Source organism: Odocoileus virginianus, chromosome 20 (assembly GCF_023699985.2).
Source record: "Odocoileus virginianus isolate 20LAN1187 ecotype Illinois chromosome 20, Ovbor_1.2, whole genome shotgun sequence".
In the NCBI taxonomy this organism is placed as follows: Eukaryota; Metazoa; Chordata; class Mammalia; order Artiodactyla; family Cervidae; genus Odocoileus; species Odocoileus virginianus.
This window is the reverse complement of record NC_069693.1, coordinates 44,945,089-44,966,891: the sequence shown is the minus strand read 5'-3', so window position 1 is coordinate 44,966,891 and position 21,803 is coordinate 44,945,089. Positions and strand designations below refer to the sequence as shown.

Here is a 21,803-nt window from a genome sequence, read left to right as displayed (position 1 = left end):
AATCCTCATATCAGACAAAATAGACCTTAAAATAAAGATTACAAGAGATAAGGAAGGACACTACATAATGATCAAGGGATCAATCCAAGAGGAAGTCATAACAATTGTAAATATCTATGCACCCCCCATAGAAGCACCTCAAAATATAAGACAGACACTAACAGACATAAAATGAGAAACTGACAGTAACACAGTAAGAGTAGAAGATTTTAACACCCCACTCACACCAATGGGCAGATCATAAAAACAGAAAATTAATAAGGAAACACACGTCTTAAATGATACATTAGATGAGCTGGAACTCATTGATATCTTCAAGACATTCCATCCAAATGCAGAAGAGTACACCTTCTTCTCAAGTGCACATGGCACATTCTCCAGGATAGACCACATCTTGGGTCACAAATCAAGCCTCAGTAAATTTAAGAAAATTGAAATCGTATCAAGCATCTTCTCTGACCACAATGCTACGAGACTAAACATCAATTACAAGGAAAAAACTGTAATAAACACAAATACCTGGAGATTAAACAACACATTTCTAAATAACCAACAGGTTGTTGAAGAAATCGAAAGGGAAATCAAAAAAATTCTAGAAACAAATTACAATGAAAACACAACAACCCAAAACCTATGGGATGCAGCAAAAGCAGTTCTAAGAGGGAATTTTACAGCAATATAATCCTACCTCAAGAAACAAGAAAAACATCGAATAGACACCCTAGCTTTACACCTAAAACAACTGGAAAAAGAAGAACAAAAAACCCCCAAAATTAGTAGAGGGAAAGAAATCATAAAGATCCAAGCAGAAATAAATGAAAAAGAAATGAAAGAAACAATACTAAGGATTAATGAAACTAAAAGCTGGTTCTTTGAGAAAATAAACAAAATTGACAAACTTTTAGCCAGACTTATCAAGAAAAAAAAGAGAAGAATCAAATCAACAAAATTAGAAATGAAAAAGGAGAGGTTACAATAGACAATGAAGAAATACAAAGGATTGTAAGAGACTATTATGAACAACTGTATGGCAATGAAATAGATAACCTGGAAGAAATAGACAGATTCTTAGGAAAGTTCAATCTTCCAAGACTGAACCAGGAAGAAATAGAAATTATGAACAACCCAATTACAAGCACTAAAATTGAAGCTGTGATCCAAAGTCTCCCAAAAAACAAAAGCCCAGGACCAGATAACTTCACAGGAGAATTCTATCAAACATTTAGACAAGAGCTAATGCCTATCCTTCTAAAACTTTCAAAAAGTTGCAGAGGAAGGACACTTCCAAACTCATTCTATAAGGCCATCATCACCCTGATACCAAAACCAGACAAAGACAACACAAAAAAAGAAAACTACAGGCCAATATCACTGATGAACATAGATGCAAAAATCCTCAACAAAATTTTAGCAAACAGAATTCAGCAACAGATCTTAAAGTTCATACACCATGATCAAGTTGGGTTTATTCCAGGAATGCAAGGATTCTTCAATATATATAAATTAATCAATGTGATAAACCATATTAACAAATTGAAAGATAAAAATCATATGATAATAGATGCAGAAAAAGCCTTTGACAAAATTCCCAGCACCCATTTATGATTAAAACTCTTCAGAAAAAAAGGGCATAGGAGGAACCTACTTCAACATAGTAAAGGCCATATATGATAAGCCTACAGCAAACATTATTCTCAATGGTGAAAAACTTAAAGCATTCCCCCTAAGATCAGGAACAAGACAAGGATGTCCACTTTCATCAGTATTATTCAACCACTTTCACCACTATAGTTCTGGAAGTCCTAGCTACAGCAATCAGAGAAGAAAAAGAAATAAAAGGAATTCAGATCGGCAAAGAAGAAGTAAAGCCCTCCCTGTTTGCAGATGACATGATACTGTACATAGAAAACCCTAAAGATAGTATCAGAAAATTACTAGAGCTAATCAGCAAATTTAGCAAAGTTGCAGGATACAAAATCAATACACAGAAATCACTTGCACTTCTATATACTGACAATGAAAAATCAGAAAGAGCAATTAAAGAATCAATCCCATTCACCATTGCAACAAAAAGAATTAAATATCTAGGAATAAACTTACCTAAGGAGATGAAAGAACTGCACACAGAAAATTATAAGACACTAAAGAAAGAAATCAAAGATGACATAAACAGATGGAGGGATATTCCACATTTGTGGGTAGGAAGAATCAATATTGTGAAAATGATTATACTACCAAATGCAATCTACAGATTCAATGTTATCCCTATCAAATTACCAATGGCATTTTTCACAGAACTAGAACAAAAAATTTCACAATTCATATGGAAACACAAAAAGACCCCAAATAGCCGAAGAGTCTTGGGAAAGAAGAATGGAGCTGGAGGAATAAACCTTCCTGACTTCAGATTATATTACAAAGCTACCATCATCAACACAGTATGGTACTGGCACAAAAACAGAAATATAGACCAATAGAACAAGATAGAAAGCCCAGGAATAAACCCATGCATGTATGGGTACCTTATTTCTGATGAAGGAGGCAAGAATATACAATGGGGCAAAGACAGACTCTTCATAAATGATGCTGGGAAAACTGGACAGCTACATGTAAAAGAATGAAATGAGAACACTTCCTAACACCATACACAAAGATAAACTCAAAATGAATTAAAGACCTAAATGTAAGACCAGAAACTATGAAACTCTTAGAGGAAAACATAGGCAGAACGCTGGATGACATAAATCAAAGCAAGATCCTCTATGACCCACCTCCTAGAGTAACGGAAATAAAAACACAAGTAGACAAGTGGGACCTGATTAAGTTTAAAAGCTTTTGCACAGCAAAGGAAACTATAAGCAAGGTGAAAAGACAACCCTCAGAATTGGAGAAAATAATACCAAGTGAAACAACTGACAAAGGATTAATTTCCAAAATATACAAGGAGCTCATACAACTCAATGCCAGAAAAACAAACAACCCAATCAAAAAGTGGGAAAAAGACCTAAACAGACATTTCTCCAAAAACATACAGATGGCTAACAAACACATGAAAAGATATTCAACATCGCTCATTATTAGAGAATGCAAAGCAAAACCACAGTGAGTTATCACCTCACACCGGTAGAATGGCCGTCATCAAAATGTCTACAAACATAAATGCTGGAGAGGGTGTGGAGAAAAGGGAGTGCTCTTGCACTATTGGTGGGAATGTAAATTGGTACAGCCACTATGGAGGATGGTATGGAGATTCCTTAAAAATCTAGGAATAAAACCACCACATGACCCAGCAATCCCACTCCTAGGCATATACCCTGAGGAAACCAAGATTGAAAAAGACACATGTACCCCATTGTTCACTGCAGCACTATTTACAATAGCTAGAACATGGAAGCAACCTAGATGTCCATCAACAGATGAATGGATAAAGAAGTTGTGGTACATATACACAATGGAATATTACTCAGCCATAAAAAGGAACATATTTGAGTCAGTTCTGATAAGTTGGATGAACCTAGAACCTATTATACAGAGTGAAGTAAGTCAGAAAGATAAATATCGTATTCTAACTCATATATATGGAATCTAGAAAAATGGTACTGAAGAATTTATTTACAGGGCAACAATGGAGAAGTGGACATAGAGAATAGACTTATGGACATGGGGAGAGGGGAGGAGAGAGTGAGATGTATGAAAAGAGTAACATGGAAACTTACATTACCATATGTAAAATAGATAGCCAACGGGAATTTGCTGTATGGCTCAGGAAACTCAAACAGGGGCTCTGTACCACCCTAGAGGGGTGGAATGGGCAGGGAGATGGCAGGGAGGTTCAAAAGGGAGGGGATATATGTATACCTATGGCTGATTCATGCTGAGGTTTGACAGTAAACAACAAAATTCTGTAAAGTGATTATCTTTCAATAATAAATAAATTAACTAAAAAAAAATTGAACAAATTGGGCTATGAAGTTTTGCCTCATCTGCCATATTTACCTGGCCTCTTGCCAACTAACTTCCACTACTTCAAGCATCTCAACAATTTTTTGCAGGGAAAACACTTCCACAACCATCAGGAGGCAGAAAATGCTTTCCAAGAGTTTGTCAAATCCCGAAGCATAGACTTTTATGCTACAGGAATAAACAAACATTTCTTGTTGGCAAAAATGTGCTGCTTGTAATGGTTCCTATTTTGATTAATAAAAATATGTTTGAGCCTAGTTAAAACGATTTAAAATTCATGATCTGAAACAGCAGTTACGTTTGCACCAACCTAATAGTTGTGGGGTAGGGGAATTGCCTTAACATAGTCTTGTCCAAATGCTCTCCTAGAGCTGAACTCCTTTACAATTTTTCAACACATTCATTCCCCAGCAATGGAAGCTTTCTACTTAGTGGGTTCATATATTCCAGTGCTGTTGTAAAGATTTTTGGAAGCTCATTTCTTTAACAGCTCCTCTTGGCTTATTTAACTGATTAAAAAATGTTTTATCATTAAAGTTTTCAAACGTATACAACAAATATATATTCCTTTATTAGAGGTAAATACACTGATAGCCCATACTGACTACTCAAACCCAACGGTTAAGATTTTGCCACACTTGCTTCACTATGTCTCCCTTTTTCTTGAAGTCATTTAATCCACATTATAAACACATTACTGTTATCATACCTCACAATATTAATACAAATAGAAACTCTATCATCAAATATACAATTTAGCATTAAAGTTCCCTAAATGTCTCTGGAATATCTTTATTGTTTATTTGCTCAAATCAAGGTCAAGACAGGTCCACACTTGACAAGAGGTGGCTAATTTTTAATTATAAAAGCAATACATGCTCATTGTTAAAAAAAAAAATCAAATGATTCAGAAATAACGTGAAAAGTAGAATTCCCTCTCTCCCCATCACCCAATTTCCACGTTCCACTGTCAGGTTTCTTGCATAACCTAGAAAAATTTAACACATATATAAACATGTCTTCACAAATAGGATAATACCATATATATGTTCCATAATTTTTTCATAATAAAAATCAGTACATCAAGATCTATCTTTAACAGCTATAAGGCAACTCCTATATGTATGTGGCAAAATTTAAACTCATACTGATAGTCACATGTAGGTTGTTTTCATTGGGCCATTTTGCTACAGTAAATGTCATTTTGCAGACACCTCTGCCCACTTGTTCAAATATTGCTGAGGGATAAATTTCTAGAAATGGAATCATTGGGTGAAAGTGTGGGCATGACTTTTATTTGGATTGGATACATATTCATCAAGAGTGAAAAATCCTGTTTTGCCCACACCCCCACTAAATCTGATAGGTAAAACGTGGGTCCTGACTACCTTTCAGATTTCCTCTGCCAAGCAGTTTTCTTTCTTTTTTTAAATTTTATTTTATTTTGGATCTCTCAGCAGTTTTTAATTAGAAATAGTTAATATCAGCAAAGCGTCAGTATAAAAATTTTTTTAGTTAAGTACATAGCAGAGAGCTAAAAATATCCAGAAAATTTTTAATAGTATATCCAGAAAATTAAAGCTTCATAAAAGCTCCCTCACATTTCAAATAAGGGAGGCTAACTTCTGCAGTAACTCTCACTTGTGTGGGTCTGGCCTAAACAAATCCCTCAAAGGGACTTTGGAGAAAAGTTGTTTCTTTAGGTAGGGAATTATAGCATACAAGAGAAAATTAAAATTTGATAACTATCAGATTTTCCCTGGATCTGTCCTGTCATACAGAAGCCACAAACCATATGCGGCTAAATGCACTTAAAATGTGGTTAATGCAACTGTAAAACTGAATTCCTAATTCCTAATTTTTATTAAATGTAAAAATACTAGAAAATATTTAAGATGCTTTGAATAACTTGAGTATGTGAGTATATTTTTCCACAGTAAATTTTATGAAATTTAAATACAAATTATGTCCGATAAAAACCTAGAATCCGAACTGACATGTGTTTTAAGTATAAAATACACACCAGATTTTGGGGACTTAGTATGCAAAAAAGAACATAAAATAGCTTATCAATAATTTTTATAATGATTATATATTGAAATGTTTAATATATTATGCTAAATAAATTATTGAAATTAATTTTACCAGATTTTTTTTAAAGAGAATCTATCACACATTTTAAAATTATGTATTTGACTCATGTATTTCTGTTAGGCAGTGGTGTTCTAGATTAGAATAACTAACTGGGGAGACTCTATTTTTCTGGGGAGAAGATTCATAGCATTCCTCACCAATGTGAAGTCCTGTGGAGGGGAAGAATAACCATACTATAGATAGAACTATAGATATCCTCTAGCTCCTTCTGAGGCTGCTTTCAAAACACCTTAAAGCATTTTACTAAGTCACTGTTACTGGCCCATGAAAGAGAGATTTTCAGCAGCCATCTCTTCTGATATTCATCCACTAGCCAATCAGCTTGGAGCAGGCCGAGGTGTGCCTGTATTGAAAACCTTAGCTTCCCAACAGGCATTAGTGTTCCAGAGGAACATTATAACCAAAGAAATGCATCGGGAGGATTAATCTTTCCATCTTCTGCCCCTCTCCCCACACCCACATCCTCTACTTGAAAATAAATAAATAAATAAAAGTATTATGGGACAAAAAATGTGAAACTGTTGCATGGCTAATTAAAAACTAAAAGTAAAAACTGCTGACCCAAGAAGGTCATGGGGAATACCATGAAAGTCAAGTTAGCAGTGAGGAAATTAAAAGGAATATTTACTTTTGAATAATAAAGCATTCCTTGTTACTCATCTCATGAAGTTAGTTAAGTGATGGTTCTATCCCCATAAAGCAGGAGGAGAGCAGTCTTCATTTGATTTCTCACAGGCATCATTTCTGTTTCTTTCAGAAAGCTGAACACCACTGCATTCTCTTTTCACATATTACATATCTCTTTTCACATATTACATATCAGTTCCCAGACTTACTAGACCATAGATTCATAACTGAGAAAGACAGATTAGGATGGAGACTGCCAGTGTCAGGACGCGGCAGAATTAAGAGAGGGTAGAGGTATGCATGTTTTGATTCTTGAAAGGGAGTACAAGCTAAAACAAGCTTGAGGATCTCTGCCCTAAATCTACATTGCTTCACACTAGAGCTACAAATGTAGTACAAAGTGTCAGCTCACATTTGAGCAAATCAAGACGCTAGGAATTCTCTGAACTGGAGGAGGTAACACTGACTAACATGCCCTGTGTGATAGTCCACTGGGTTCTTTAATCAAAGTAAGCTGACTTTAAAGTTGACTTTAGCAAAATAGGAGCTTTCCTACCTACTACTTAAAGCATGCCTATACTTATCACCAAAAGTAGGTACACTTGAAAAGTAACCACAGCATTTCAACTCAGTGATCTTACAAGGCAGAAAAAATTCTTAGGTCACTTTCTTACAGCCACTTTTCATCCACAAGGATGGCAACAGTCATAACCTTTTTGAAACAAAATAAGTAGAAAGCCAGATTATTAGGAATCTTCAGTCATGATTTCACCACCAGTCCCAGTAATTTCTAGGCGCATGGGAGCAGCAGAGTTGAGGATTAGGGACAAGTTGGAAATTTCCTTAACCTGTTGGCAGCAGTCACCACGTAGAAGTGTTTCTTAAGCAGGGGAGAGAAAAAAAGAGGAGGGAAGCATATTGTTAGACCAATTACTTTAAGAAGAAACAATAAAAGGACTACCTTAAATTTAGCCACTTGAGTTTGTTTAAAATTGATAACTAAAGGGGAAAAGAAGATTCTAGCAAAACTATAGTAAAACAGTCACATGACTTTCTGGGGCATGTCTGGAGCAAGTCTGAAGTGAGAAAATATGTTCTCCTGCCCTTTTCATGTGAAAAATGGAGCACTCTAGAACGGTACTTTTTTAATTGTAATGCACAACCCACCAGCGAGTCATGAAATCAAATTCATGGAGCATGATTGGAAAATTTTTAACGAAACTAAATATCATAGAGTAGAAAATATCAGAGCTCATCATACTCTGTGGAGTAAAAGTCACAGTATTTTTGTTTCACACATGTGTGAGTATACATATACTTGTATGCTGGCTTTATTGAGGATCTAAGCCAACACCAAAATATTGGAAACTCACTTCTCTGGGGGACAATTGTTTTTAAGATACATTTTACATCCATGGTTCCAAACAGTTCTGTTGTAAACAACATTATAAAGCTTTTAAAGCCTAACAGGGCTTCCCTGGTGGCTCAAATGGTAAAGAATCTGCCTGCAATGCAGGAGACTCAAGTTGAATACCTGGGTTGGGAAGATCCCCTGGAGAAGGGAATGGCTACCTACTCCAGTATTCTTGCCTGGAGGATTCTATGGACAGAGGAGCCTGGTGGACTACAGACTACAGTCCATGGGGTCACCAATTGTCGGAGAAAACTGAGTGGCTAACACTTTCACTTCTGGGCTTTCCTAGGCCCTCTTTCTGGAATGTGGAGGAATCAGCCTCAAACTACAGGCAGTTAGTTCTGATCACTTCACTGCAGTGGTCACTGAGAACAAATGTTCAAACTTCACGCTGTCATTTCAAGTGTTCACATAAGTATGAATTAAATGCTAGTTTTATGCCAGTCATTTTTGGTCTGAGGCTTTTTTTTAATCAAGCTAATAGGTTTTGACATGAGGCTTTTTTCTCCCTAAATAATCTATTTAGAATCAAAATGTAAGTTAAAAACTTAGTACATTTCTTTCACAGGACATTTAAAGAAGACAAATACTGTGTTTACTAAAAGAAAAACAGATACCTTCCATTTCCTCTGAGCCATATATTTTTGCAGCAATAGTTGGGATTTGAGATGAACTTTCGATTTTGAAGCTTTAGCAGGCAAATTATTCAGCCACTCATGTTTCAGGCACTGTGTGGCACTCATTCTGCAACTGTGAAATCAAACAGCAGGTGAGACTTTTAGCTGGGGTTGCCTTTTCTGGCTGTCCAAAATCTGTTCAATTGGTAGGAAGCTGAGTCAATGGAAGAGATTAATCATTTGGGCAAATTCATGCCACATACTTAAAAAAAAATCCTCCTACCTAAAATTCACATCCTTAAAAGTGCAAGAATGTCATCAGCAAAATGTTCCCAGCCCTCTATGGAAGATGTATTTCCCAGTGATTAATTACCATCTCCCAGAGTAGAGCTGGGGAATTGAGGCAGAACAGAAGGGGGGACAGGTGAGCCTGGAATTGCTCTCAAGAAGTAAAAGAACTTCACAGAGAATAATGTCAACTTGTTCTTCTGAATTAGAAATATTTTTCATCACACATAACTTTTCACAGTCAGGAAGAAACAAAACAGTCATGGCCAGGGAATGAGAGCTACCTCAGAGCCCAGATCTTGGGCGTTACCACTTGTAGTCATTCCCGTATGTCTGAGTATTGGAAAACTCAGTGGTCCAACCCATGACCTTGATAAACCTACTGAAAAGTAAGTAGGTCTTCATCTCCAAGAAATAATGTTTTATGTCTTTTATTCTGGGGAATAACAACTGCATATCTCAACTTTTTTGCCTATCAAAAGTGATAACTTTGAAATAGGCCTAATTTGTAAATATGGTCCTTTCTAAAACTCTGTCTAGATTTTATGATCCTAGTCACTTGTTTCTTAATTGATTTCTTTTGTCTCTTTCCCTGTTACCTTTTTTTCCCAAAGAAGTAGCAGACTAAGTAATCCCCTGGACAGAACTGGTCTATAGGACAAAAGGACCATTCACTTCAGCAGCCGTGCCCAGCACAGCCTGATTTCCACAGCATCCAGATGGATGGTCACCATCAGAATGGATCACGGGTGATACACAGTAAAGGGTACCTCTTCTCTTTGACCAGCAACCGAGAGACAAAGTCCTTGGCCTCCTCTGACAGCCCTTCAAAGGTATCAGCATCAAAATCCCAGTTACAGTTCACAATGAAATTCATGGTCTCTGCGTCTGTTTCTCCTAGAAATGGGGACAAACCACTGAGTCTACAAGGAGAGAAAGGACCGTCAGTATGTGGAATCCACGCCTGCCAACACACATTGACAAGACAGAGGAGACTCTTACAAGGTCAAGCAGGACTAACCAGAATCAAGAAGGCTCAAAAGAAAAGCACCCCCGTCTGCCTCTCCATAGGAGAAATCCACAGCACTCAGTAGAGGAAGTGGAAGGACTGGGAAATTGATGGCAGGAAGGGTGTTGGAAAAACTCCCTTATCATGCTCACTGCATTCCCTCTTGTTTAGTCGCTCAGTTGTGTCCAACTCTTTGCGACTCCATGGACTGTAGCCCACCAGGTTCCTCCATCCATGGGATCTCCCAGGCAAGAATACTGGAATGGGTTGCCATTTCCTTCTCCAACATTCCCTCTTACCCTGAGTAAATTGGGGCCCAACCCAATACGCCCATTAGTCATGTACATTTGACTGAATTTTAAAACAGCTTGGCATGTCCCAGAGACTACCCAGGCCTCAGAGGCCAAAGGAAAACTGGCTTTAATAGGCTCATCTAGAGGAGGGCAAAGAGACAGGACAACCTCACTGGCTGGCCTTGGGCCTCAATATTCCCCGACCTGGTGCAGCGTACACACAAAACACAGGAAACAGTTACACCGTAATAATAAGCCTGGGAGCAAAGCTTGATTTTGTTGTGGCCCTGAGGAAACGGCTGAGCGAACTGGAGAGAGAGGAGAATGTTTAGTCTGTGGCTGGCTCGCCTCTCTGCCCATCCTACCTCCACTTCCTCAGCCCAGAGAAAACGGGGAGCAGACGGACAAGGTTAGCAGAGCTGAGCCCTGCTCTGTCGGCCGCTCTCCTCACCGCCTCAGTGCACTCCATCCCCACTTGGACCGCAGCACCTCTGTTTCCTCACCAGAGGGCGCTCTCTCTAGCGGAAGCAGATTTATCAACCCAGAGGCTTCAGGGAATTAATAACTCTGGGACCAGCCCACTAGCAACAACTGATTAGAGCCAGTGTATAAATACCCCGACTCCCTCCCCTTCAGCTGAACTAGCTGTCGGAGGGTCCCACAGTGGGTCCCATGTTCCTCACAGGATCAACTCCAGTTACCCACAGTGGTTACTGACTCCACAGCACACAGTCTGCTAGTCGCCTTCCTTCCCCCTTTCACTTCCCCACTCCTCTGTGTTTCTCTTGGCAACAACTCCCCAGTAAACTCCTTGCACTCAAATTTTTGCTGCTTCTAAGGATACCCAAACTAAGACAAATGACCTCCATCCCCAGTGGGAAACCAGGCCCCCGGGCACTCACAGCATGTAGGTGATGACTCCCACACTCCACATGTCCGTCGGGAACGAGACAAACTCATAATTGACGACTTCTGGGGCCAGGAACTCGGGAGTGCCAAAGTTCACCTTCAGCTTCTCCCGAGGCTTGTATCTGGGGAGGAGGGGTGCAGAGCGCAATGGGAGTGAGCTCTGAGAGAAGCGGGGGATGCCAGGCTAGTTCTTGTTGGGAGCTAAATACCCCTCAGCCCTGGTGTCAGCCATGTTTTCTAGACCTCACATCCCACCATGTGTGGTTCACTGAGAAGTCATCACACCCTCAGGCCCCAAATGCAGACTTTCCTAAGTCACTGGGGAAAATAAGAAAACCACAGTCTTCCTCCTCCAGGTATGTGCAATCTGAAATGGAGGGAAGATCCATATATCTTATTTGGCCTACAGTCACATGAATGAGGGCTTCCCTTGTGGCTCAGCTGGTAAAGAATCCACCTGCAATGTGAGAGACCTGGGTTTGATCCTTGGGTTGGGAAGTTCCCCTGTAGAAGGGAAAGGCTACCCACTCCAGGATTCTAGCCTGGAGAATTCCAGGGACTACAGTCCATGGGGCCATAGAGTCAGACATGACTGAGTGACTTTCACTCACTCATTCACTCACATGAGTGAGCAAAAACTGGGTAGAAGCGGTGTGGGGAGTGCTGCTCTGTTGTGCAACATGGTTAACGGGAAGATGGCATGAGTTCTAGAAAGAGGCAAAATGCTCAGCGTCACTGATCATCAAATCAAAACCACAGGGAAATACAAATCAAAACCACAATGAAATAGTACCCACACCATCAGAAAAAAATAGGAAATAGCAACTGTTGGCTAGGATGTGATGAAATTAGAACCCTTATTAGTTGAAATGTAAAATGATGCAGTTACTATGGAAAACAGTGTGGCAGTTCTTCAAAAAAACTTTCTTAAGAACTACCATATGATCCAGAAATCCTGTTTCTGGGTATATATCCAAAAAAATTAAAAGCAGCGTCTTGAAGTCATATTTATACACCCACATTCGTGGCAGCAGTATTCAAAACTAGCCAAAAGGTGAAAACAACCCAAGTGTCCATTAACAGATTAATGAATAAACAAAATTTGGTATATGCATACAATAGAATATCATTCAGCCTTAAAAAGAAAGAAAATTCTAACACACGCTGTAATTTGGATGAACCTCAAAGACATTACAGTAAGTGAAATAAGCCAGTCACAAAAGGACAAATACTGTATGATTCCACTAATATGAGGTTCCCAGAGTAGTCGATTCAGAGACAGAAAGTAGGATGATGGTTTCCAGGTGCTGGAAGCAGGAGGAAAATGAGGGGTATTTGTTTAATGGGTATAGAGTCTCAGTTTTACAAGGTAAAAGAGCTCTGGAAGTCAGTTGCACAACAATATGAACATAGTTAAAGATGCTTTTGCTCCTTGGAAGAAAAGCTATGACAAACCTAGACAGCATATTAAGAAGCATAAGACATCACTTTGTTGACAAAGTTCTGTATAGTCAAAGCTATGGTTTTTCCAGTAGTTATGTATGGATGTGAAAGCTGGACCATAAAGAAGGTTGAGTGCTGAAGAATTGATGCTTTTGAACTGTGGTGTTGGAGAAGACTCTTGAGAGTCCCTTGGACTGCAAGGAGATCAAACCAGTCAATTATAAAGGAAATCAATCCTGAATATTCATTGCAAAGATTGATGCTGAAACTGAAACTCCAATACTTTGGCCACCTGATGCAAAGAGCTAACTCACTGAAAAAGATCCTGATGCTGGTTAAGATTGAGGGCAAGAGGAGAAGGGGGCAAGAGAGTATGAGATGTTGGGTTGAATCATCGACATAATTGACATGAGTTTGAGCAAACTCTGGGGGAGAGTGTGGGAAGCCTGGGGTGCTGCAGTCCATGGGGTCACAAAGAGTCAGATATATCTGAGTGACTGAACAACAACTGTAACTATTCTTAATAATTGTTAACATGGTAAATTTTATGTTACATGTATTTTATAAAATTACCAAAAAAAAGATTAGAAAAAGTATTCTGGACATGAAGTTTAAGGGAGACTAGGAAGATAACTGATGGCTGCATGGAGAAATTTGATTTTTGCTCAATGGCAAAAGTTGATTTTTAGAATCATTCTTGAAAGAGAAGAAAATCCCTAGCTAAAACTTAATGGGCAGCAACAAAGGTGTCCTTCAGTTGGTGAGTGGATAATATAAGATATGGTACATCCAGACAATGGAATAGTATTCAACACTAAAAAAAAAGAAAAGAAACAAAGAACCATCAAGCCATGAAAAGACATTGTAAACATGATAGGTCACTTTAGTTGTGTCTGACTCTTTGCGACCCTATGGAATGTAGCCCAACAGGCTCCTCTGTCCATGGAATTCTCCAGGCAAGAACACTGGAGTGGATTGCCATGCCCTTCTACAGGGGATCTTCCCAACCAGGGATTGAACCCACGTCTCTTGCATTGGCAGGTGAGTTCTTTACCACTAGTGCCACCTAGGAAGCCCTGAAAAGACATGGAGGAACCTTAAAAGCATATTGCCAAATGAAAGAAGCCAGTCTGAAAAGGTTACATACTGTATGATTCCAAATATATGACATTCTGGTAAAGGCAAAACTATGGAGACAATAAAAAGATCAGTGATTGTCAGGGTTAGGGAGGAAGAAGGATAAATAGGTAAAGCACAGAGGGTTTTAAGGGCAGTGAAGATACTTTGTTGATGAATACATGCCATCATACATCATTTGCCCAAACCCATTTGTTGTTGTTGTTCAGTTACTAAGTTGTGTCAGTCTCTTTGTGACCCCATGGACTGCAGCACCCCAGGCTTCTCTATCTTTCACTATCTCCCAGAGTTTGTTCAAACTAATGTCAGTTATGTTGGTGATGCAACCCAACTATTTTATCCTCTGTTGCCCCCTTCTCCTCCTGCCCTTAATCTTTCCCAGCATAAGGGTCTTTTCTAATGAGTCAGCTTTTGCCATCAGGTGGCCAAAGTATTGTAGCTTCAGCTTCAGCATCAGTCCTTGTAATGAATATTCAGGGTTGATTTCCTTTAGGATTGACTGGTTTGATCTCCTTGCCATTCAAGGGACTCTCAAGAATCTTCTCCAGCACCACAATTTGAAAGCATCAATTCTTCAGTACTCAGACTTCTTTATGGTCCAACTCTCACATCCGTACATGACTACTGGAAAAAAGCATAGCTTTGACTATATGGACCTTTATTGGCAGAGTGATGTCTCTGTTTTTTAATACACTGAATAGGTTTGTCATAGCTTTCCTTCCAAGGAGCAAGTGTCTTTTAATTTAATGGCTGCAGTCACCATCTGCAGTGATTTTGGAGCCGCCCAAAATAAAATCTGTCACTGTTTCCACTTTTTCCCTTTCTATTTGCCATGAAGTGATGAGACCAGATGCCATGATCTTAGTTTTTTTTATGAGTTTTAAGCCAGATATTTTCACCCTCCTCTTTCACCCTCATCAAGAAGCTCTTTAGTTTCTTTTCAATTTCGGCCATCACCTGCCTATCTGAGGTTGTTGCTATTTCTCCTGGCAATCTTGATTCCAGCTTGTGATTCATCCATCCTGTCATTTCACATGATGTACTCTTCATGGTGGTGGTGGTGGTGATTTAGTCGCTAAGTCATGTCCAACTCTTGTGACACCATGGACTGTAGCCCTCCAGGCCCCCCGTCCATGGGATTCTCCAGGCAAGAATACTGGAGTGGGTTGCCATTTCCTTCTCCAATACTCTTCATGAGTACATCACTAATCCAAACTCATAGAACGTACAATATCAAGAGAGCACCTTAATTTCAACTACGGACTTTGGTTGATTATGATGTGTCAAAGTAAGATTATCATTGTTGATGATGTGGGAAGCTTTGCATATGTGGGAAAGGGGATAAATGGAAAATCCCTGTTCCTTCCCCCCAATTTTGACATGCACCTAAAACTCCTCTAAAAATTAAATATTTATTTAAAAAATTAATGAATACTTTATATTTGCAGATACCATGCTAAAAGTTTTATTTATATAAAGTTTCATCCCCATAACAGCACCATGAAGTAAGTCTATTGTCCCCATTTTACAGATGAGGCAATTGAGTGAGAAGAATAAAATAAATATCCTGCTGATGTGGCCCAATTCCCTTAGATCAGGGATATGAGTTTTCAAAATACAGTCTCTTCTCTTTCAAATTTGCCAAGAGCCAGGCAAATGCAAACCTTGAGCCAACACAGCCCACACCCATTCAGTGAACGTGCAACAAAGATCACCTTGGTGGCTGAGTAGTGACAGGAAGCCAGGAAGGGGAAGAAAGTGAAAGCCTTCCTCTGGCAGCCTGTTCCTCCCCTGCACTGGCACCTGCCTGGAGCCTCAGAGCCAAGCAGCCAAACTGAGAGGAACAGCCTGCCTCTTGAGGACAGAAGGTCCAGGCTCTCAGCCCCTGGACACCACTTTCTTTTTATTTATTTATTTATTTATTTATTTATTTATATTGTAGTGGTTTTTGTCATACATTGACATGAATTAGCCATGGAGTTACATGTGTTCCCCATCCCGATCCCCCCTCCCACCTCCCTCTCTACCCAATCCCTCTGGGTCTTCCCAGTGCACCAGGCCCAAGCACTTGTCTCATGCATCCAACCTGGGCTGGTGATCTGTTTCACCCTAGATAATATACATGTTTCGATGCTGTTCTCTTGAAACATCCCACCCTCACCTTCTCCCACAGAGTCCAAAAGTCTGTTCTGTACATCTCTGTCTCTTTTTCTGTTTTGCATATAGGGTTATCATTACCATCTTTCTAAAGTCCATATATATGTGTTAGTATACTGTAATGGTCTTTATCTTTCTGGCTTACTTCACTCTGTATAATGGGCTCCAGTTTCATCCATCTCATTAGAACCGATTCAAATGAATTCTTTTTAATGGCTGAGTAATATTCCATGGTATAAATGTACCACAGCTTCCTTATCCATTCGTCTGCTGATGGGCATCTAGGTTGCTTCCATGTCCTGGCTATGATAAACAGTGCTGCGATGAACATTGGGGTGCACGTGTCTCTTTCAGATCTGGTTTCCTCGGTGTGTATGCCCAAGAGTGGGATTGCTGGGTCATATGGCAGTTCTATTTCCACTTTTTAAAGAAATCTCCACACTGTTTTCCATAGCGGCTGTACTAATTTGCATTCCCACCAACAGTGTAAGAGGGTTCCCTTTTCTCCACACCCTCTCCAGCATTTATTGCTTGTAGACTTTTGGATAGCAGCCATCCTGACTGGCGTGTAATGGTACCTCATTGAGGTTTTGATTTGCATTTCTCTGATAATGAGTGATGTTGAGCATCTTTTCATGTGTTTTTTTGCCATCTGTATGTCTTCTTTGGAGAAATGTCTGTTTAGATCTTTGGCCCATTTTTTGATTGGGTCATTTATTTTTCTGGAATTGAGCTGCAGGAGTTGCTTGTATATTTTTGAGATTAATCCTTTGTCTGTTGCTCATTTGCTATTATTTTCTCCCAATCTGAGGGCTGTCTTTTCACCTTGCTTATAGCTTCCTTTGTTGTGCAAAAGCTTTTAAGTTTCATTAGGTCCCATTTGTTTATTTTTGCTTTTATTTCCAATATTCTGGGACGTGGGTCATAGAGGATCCTGCTGTGATTTATGTCGGAGAGTGTTTTGCCTATGTTTTCCTCTAGGAGTTTTATAGTTTCTGGTCTTACATTTAGATCTTTAATCCATTTTAAGTTTATTTTTGTGTATGGTGTTAGAAGTGTTCTAGTTTCATTCTTTTACAGGTGGTTGACCAGTTTTCCCAGCACCACTTGTTAAAGAAGTTGTCTTTTTTCCATTGTATATCCTTGCCTCCTTTGTCAAAGATAAGGTGGACACCACTTTCCTAGGATACATTCTTACTTCTACTGCTTCATCTGCCCCACATCCACATCTTGTATAATGTAAGTTTGTAGTTCATTCCACTAGAGATGGGATATTTTACCCCATCCCATTGATGCTGAGCTTGGCCATGTGAGTTGCTTTGGCCAGTGCCATGTGGGTGGAAGTGAGAGTCGGCCAATTCCAAGGCTGTAGGAATGTGCCCTCCTGCTCCTTGGCCATCACCATGAGAAGAGAATGGGAGACACCTGGAAAAGACCTGTCCTTACTGACTTGCATCCAAGCCCAGTTCAACTCAGCCTAGATCAGAAACTCCATACCAGTGGTATGTGGGTAAAAGTTTAACAACCGGCCATCTGATTTCTTTGAAAAATCCTGATTTTTAGCATCTGCTAATGGTGTAAATATTGATTTCACCATGCCTGATTTTAAAGTACTATCAGGATGTCACTCAATAAAGAGTTGAGGAGAGATAGGCAGTAGCACACTATTTTATAGTCTTTCCACAATTAGAATAATAATAGGCAAAAATAACCTCATGAGCATAAATAATAGTGAAACTTAGTAAAATAAGTAGCAGTTATTAAGTTTTTAACATGTAATATCTTGGGCTTCCCTGGTGGTACAGTGGATAAGAATCTGCCTACCCATGCAGGGGACACAGGTTTGATCCCTGGTCTGAGAAGATCCCACATGCCACAGAGCTACTAAGCGCATATGTCACAACTACTCAGCCCATGCTCTAGATCCCACAAGCTGCAACTATTGAGCCCACGTGCTGCGGTTACTGAAGCTTCTGCACCCTGGAGCCTGTGCTCTGCAAGAAAGAAGCCAACACAATGAGAAGCCCGAGCACCACAACTAGACAGTAGCCCCCACTCTCTGCAACTGGAGGAAGGCCGCATTCAGCAGCGAAGACCCAGAACAACCAAAAATGAAAATAAATAATGTAAAATTGTAATATCTTTGTTTCAATATGTTTTCTTTAATTGTACATTTATACAATTTAATTTGTAATAACGGTCATGTTTAACAACTGGCTTACAAGGTTCCTTATCATGAGCTAGTGGGAGTTGGGTCCATCACACTACTTCCCCAGCTGACTCAGAAATGTGTAGAGGAAAACAAACAATTGTTTTAAGTCACCGTGACTTCTTTTACAGCAAGGAGTATATATGGGGGTGACTCGTTATACAACAGTACTGTGGCAATAGTTAACCGATCCATCCGCCCCAAAGTTGGGTCAAAGTATCCAAGATTCCCTTTCCAAATTCCCAGAGCAAGGCCCTTTGGGAATCATAAGGTCACATATGCAGTCACAGCCCATAAGGTTTGGGACAATCACCTCCTTGCCCTGCCAAAGGATATGATTAAATGTGCTTAAATTCCAATCTGAGCCCTGGACTGGGAGTCAGGAGGCACATCCCTGCGCCCAAAATTCTGGAGACCAAGCTTAAACAAGATATTTCCCATTTGTCTCCATCCTCGACCCTTTGACATGTCCCTACTGAGACCCACTGATGACTCTTACCACTCAGCCTGGTGTAAAACTGGTCCCTCTCGCTGGATGTCAGAGCCTCTTTGGATTTGTGTGGCCCCTCCCTACTGAGGACCATACCTCCACTTGCAGTCCCAGTGCCTGCTCACAGCCCCATCCAGAAATACAACTGTACTTTCTATAGTTCTTGTTATGGGGAAACTTTGCCATTTCCTCCCTCTTTACAAACATTTTAACTATTCTGGAACATGAGGCATACTCTCTCAACACATAGTTCCCCCACAGGTCCCTCCTCTTCAAATCACACTGCCCAGTAAGCAGGTCAATTTGCCAAACAATCCTTCGGCTGAGTGACCAGTTTGCCAGACTGCTGAGGATGTTTTTGATGTTTTCCTTTCATCTCACAGCCAGGACCCATGAGCCTGTCGGCCCAGCTCCACCGAGGGCCATTTCCTTGTTTTCTGACACCTACACTTCTCAGGTGCTCCGTAAGTGCCCTCAGCACCCACTGTCCCCCCTGCAACTCCTGCCTTCCCCAGGTCAGCCTGCTCACACACGCAGCACATCCTATTCTCAGCCCCCAAGTCACACTAGCCCTCTTGCCTCCCCTCCATGCAGAGGCGTGCTGGAGCCAGTTGTCACAGGTGCATGAAAGCCAGCTGTGCACATCTCCTCTCAGCTCTGTACTCAGTGATGCCATATTGGTAGCTTGAAATCAGCCAAAGTTAGCAAAGGTTACAAATCAATCCCATCCCCTCTCCCACTCTGGCTGCAGTGGGTTGTTAAACATTTGCCAGCACTATTGCCTGCAGGTAACAAAACTTCATCCATTCCTCTCTTTTGGCTGCTCAGACAAGCCTTCTCAGACTCCAGGGACCTCAGGTGGTTACTTCTAGCTCTGAATTCACAGTGCATCGCTGTTAATCCTCATTTGGCAATTGGTCATCTGACATTTGGGAGGGTCCTACATACACACTAGCATGTGCAGTCTCAATGAAGAATATATTGTCCCACAGTGAGGGAACAGTGGTTCTTGTGGAAAAGTGAAAGTGAAATTGTTAGTCGCTCAGTCGTGTCTGAGTCTGGGACCCCATGGACTATAGCCTGTCAGGGTTCCCTGTCATTGGTCCCTTGTCATTTCTCCAGGCCAGAGTGGGTTGCCCTTCTCCAGGGAATCGTCCTGACCCAAGGATCGAACCTGGGTCTCCCGCGTTGCAAGCAGACTACGCTGTCTGAGCCACCAGTAAACACCAGTTCTGGTGGGGTGGGGCAAAAAAAGTCTTAGCTATTACAATGGTCTGTGGCTCTCCAAAGGGCCACAGTACATAAACAGATATACATTACGCCTGTGGCATCATGAAGATGGAACCTGGGGATTAGGAAAGAAATGGTAAAAAGGCTGTGGAGCAGGCAGAGACATGAAAACTAGGTTGTGAAGCATGCCCTGGTGCATAAGATACACAAGTGTACAGGATGCATCCCAATTTTATACATTACTTGGAAAAATATTAAGCAATTTTTTTTTTACATATGGGTTGACTGTGATTTTTAAGCTTTTGGGTTGGGGGGCTTGGTATTGTTAATGAAATACAATACACTGTGTAATGAGGATCCTGAAGGTATAGTGGGATGATAAGAACTTCCCTCTGCTGTTACTCTAAAAACCCCACACTTGGCCTCCCATCCATCATGCGGAGCACTGAAAATGCAGCTTTCACACCTACAGAGACATACATTTACCACTTCAACCAGTGGAGCAGTGACCTAGGAAGACCACAACTGTGGTTTTGCATGCCACCTCTGGGAGGCAGGTGCTCGATACCAGAGGCTGAACTCAGGCAAGCAGCTCTGCCTCCGTGGAGATAAGAGTCTCCTTTCTCCCCTTGTGGACAGAGTGGAAGATGCTGCAAGGCTCATAAAGTGACAAAAACAACTTCTTTGTGGAAAATGACCATTAGAAAAAATTTCAAGATTTGATTATTCAGCTGTGGTGTGAAGACCTATTTAGAAAGTATGTGATTCTCAGAGACATGTCATTTCCTGGTGGAAACAGAATTCTGGAGGAAGCATGGAGGAGGAGCATACATTGATTTTCATCTTTATAGACTGTGGAAAGTGTTAACTGTTAGTCGCTCAGTCATGTCTGACTCTTTGCAACCCGAATGGACTGTAGCCCACCAGGCTCCTCTGTCCATGGGATTCTCCAGGCAAGAATACTGGAGTGGATTGTCATTCTTTTCTCCAAGGGATCTTCCTGATCCAGGGATTGAACCCAGGTTTCCTGCATTGCAGATATTTTTGGGGGGGGGTTGAACTTTTCTTTGTTATTTATTTTTTAATTGAAGGATAATTGCTTTACAGAATTTTGTTGTGCAGGCAGATTTTTTGCCACCTGAGCCACCAGGGAACCACTATAGACTGTGGGTGTCCTCCCCAATGCCAAGGGTCTGCTACAGCCACACCACTGGACATGCATGCCATGGACAAGAGCCCTGCAGAGGCATGGTGTTTATCACACCTGAGACAGGACAGGATCCAACAGTAAAGCTATCTATACTTCACTAGGCTTGCCTTTTAAGGGACTTTAAGTTTTGTGTGTTTTTTAATTATATATGATGTTCACTGTATGCACTAACACTTGAGAACCTAACCACCCTCATAGGATGGTTCTGCACTGTTGATGTAGTATCTCATTTAAACTTCATAACTGCTCATATCAACAGTCACTGCATTATATCACCATTTTACCAAGATCAAAGCCAGTCCTGAGAGCCCAGAACCTCTTATCCATGGCACCATCCTGCACAGTCACACACTTTCCTGTCTAACCTAGCCATTTTCTGGAAGGCAGAGTTGCTAATGAATGTATCACACATCCTGGTCCCAGGAGACCTGGGGAATGAATAGAAATGAGCTGCCCAGCACCCCCATTCGGTGACCTCCTTTAACTACCACTCCCCTCTGCTCACACAAGTGGTTTGAAGTATAGTTAATTCTTTTCTTAAATTTGATTTTTAATTGTAGGATAATTACTTTACAATGCTGTGTTGGTTTCAGCCATATAACAACATAAATCAGCTATAAGTATATATATCCCCTCCCTCTTGAATCTCCCTC

General features: G+C 40.4%; 1 protein-coding gene across 3 annotated transcripts in view; it reads right to left on the bottom strand.

Moving 5' to 3' along the window:
* Window positions 1-4,512: 4,512 nt before the first annotated feature.
* LOC110148287 (myosin light chain kinase 3) overlaps window positions 4,513-21,803 on the bottom strand; it is a 58,668-nt gene continuing 41,377 nt past the window's right edge. For 2 of the 3 annotated variants that reach the window (XM_020910211.2, XM_020910213.2), the window contains exons 10-13: window positions 11,268-11,396; window positions 9,834-9,986; window positions 8,776-8,908; window positions 4,513-7,624 (exon numbers count right to left, since the gene is read on the bottom strand). In XM_020910211.2, coding sequence (XP_020765870.2) covers window positions 7,565-7,624; window positions 8,776-8,908; window positions 9,834-9,986; window positions 11,268-11,396 — 475 coding nt within the window. In that variant the 3' untranslated portion in view covers window positions 4,513-7,564. Of the gene's footprint in view, window positions 7,625-8,775; window positions 8,909-9,833; window positions 9,987-11,267; window positions 11,397-21,803 lie in introns of those variants that run through there. The other variant, XM_070451357.1, reaches the window with a different exon arrangement.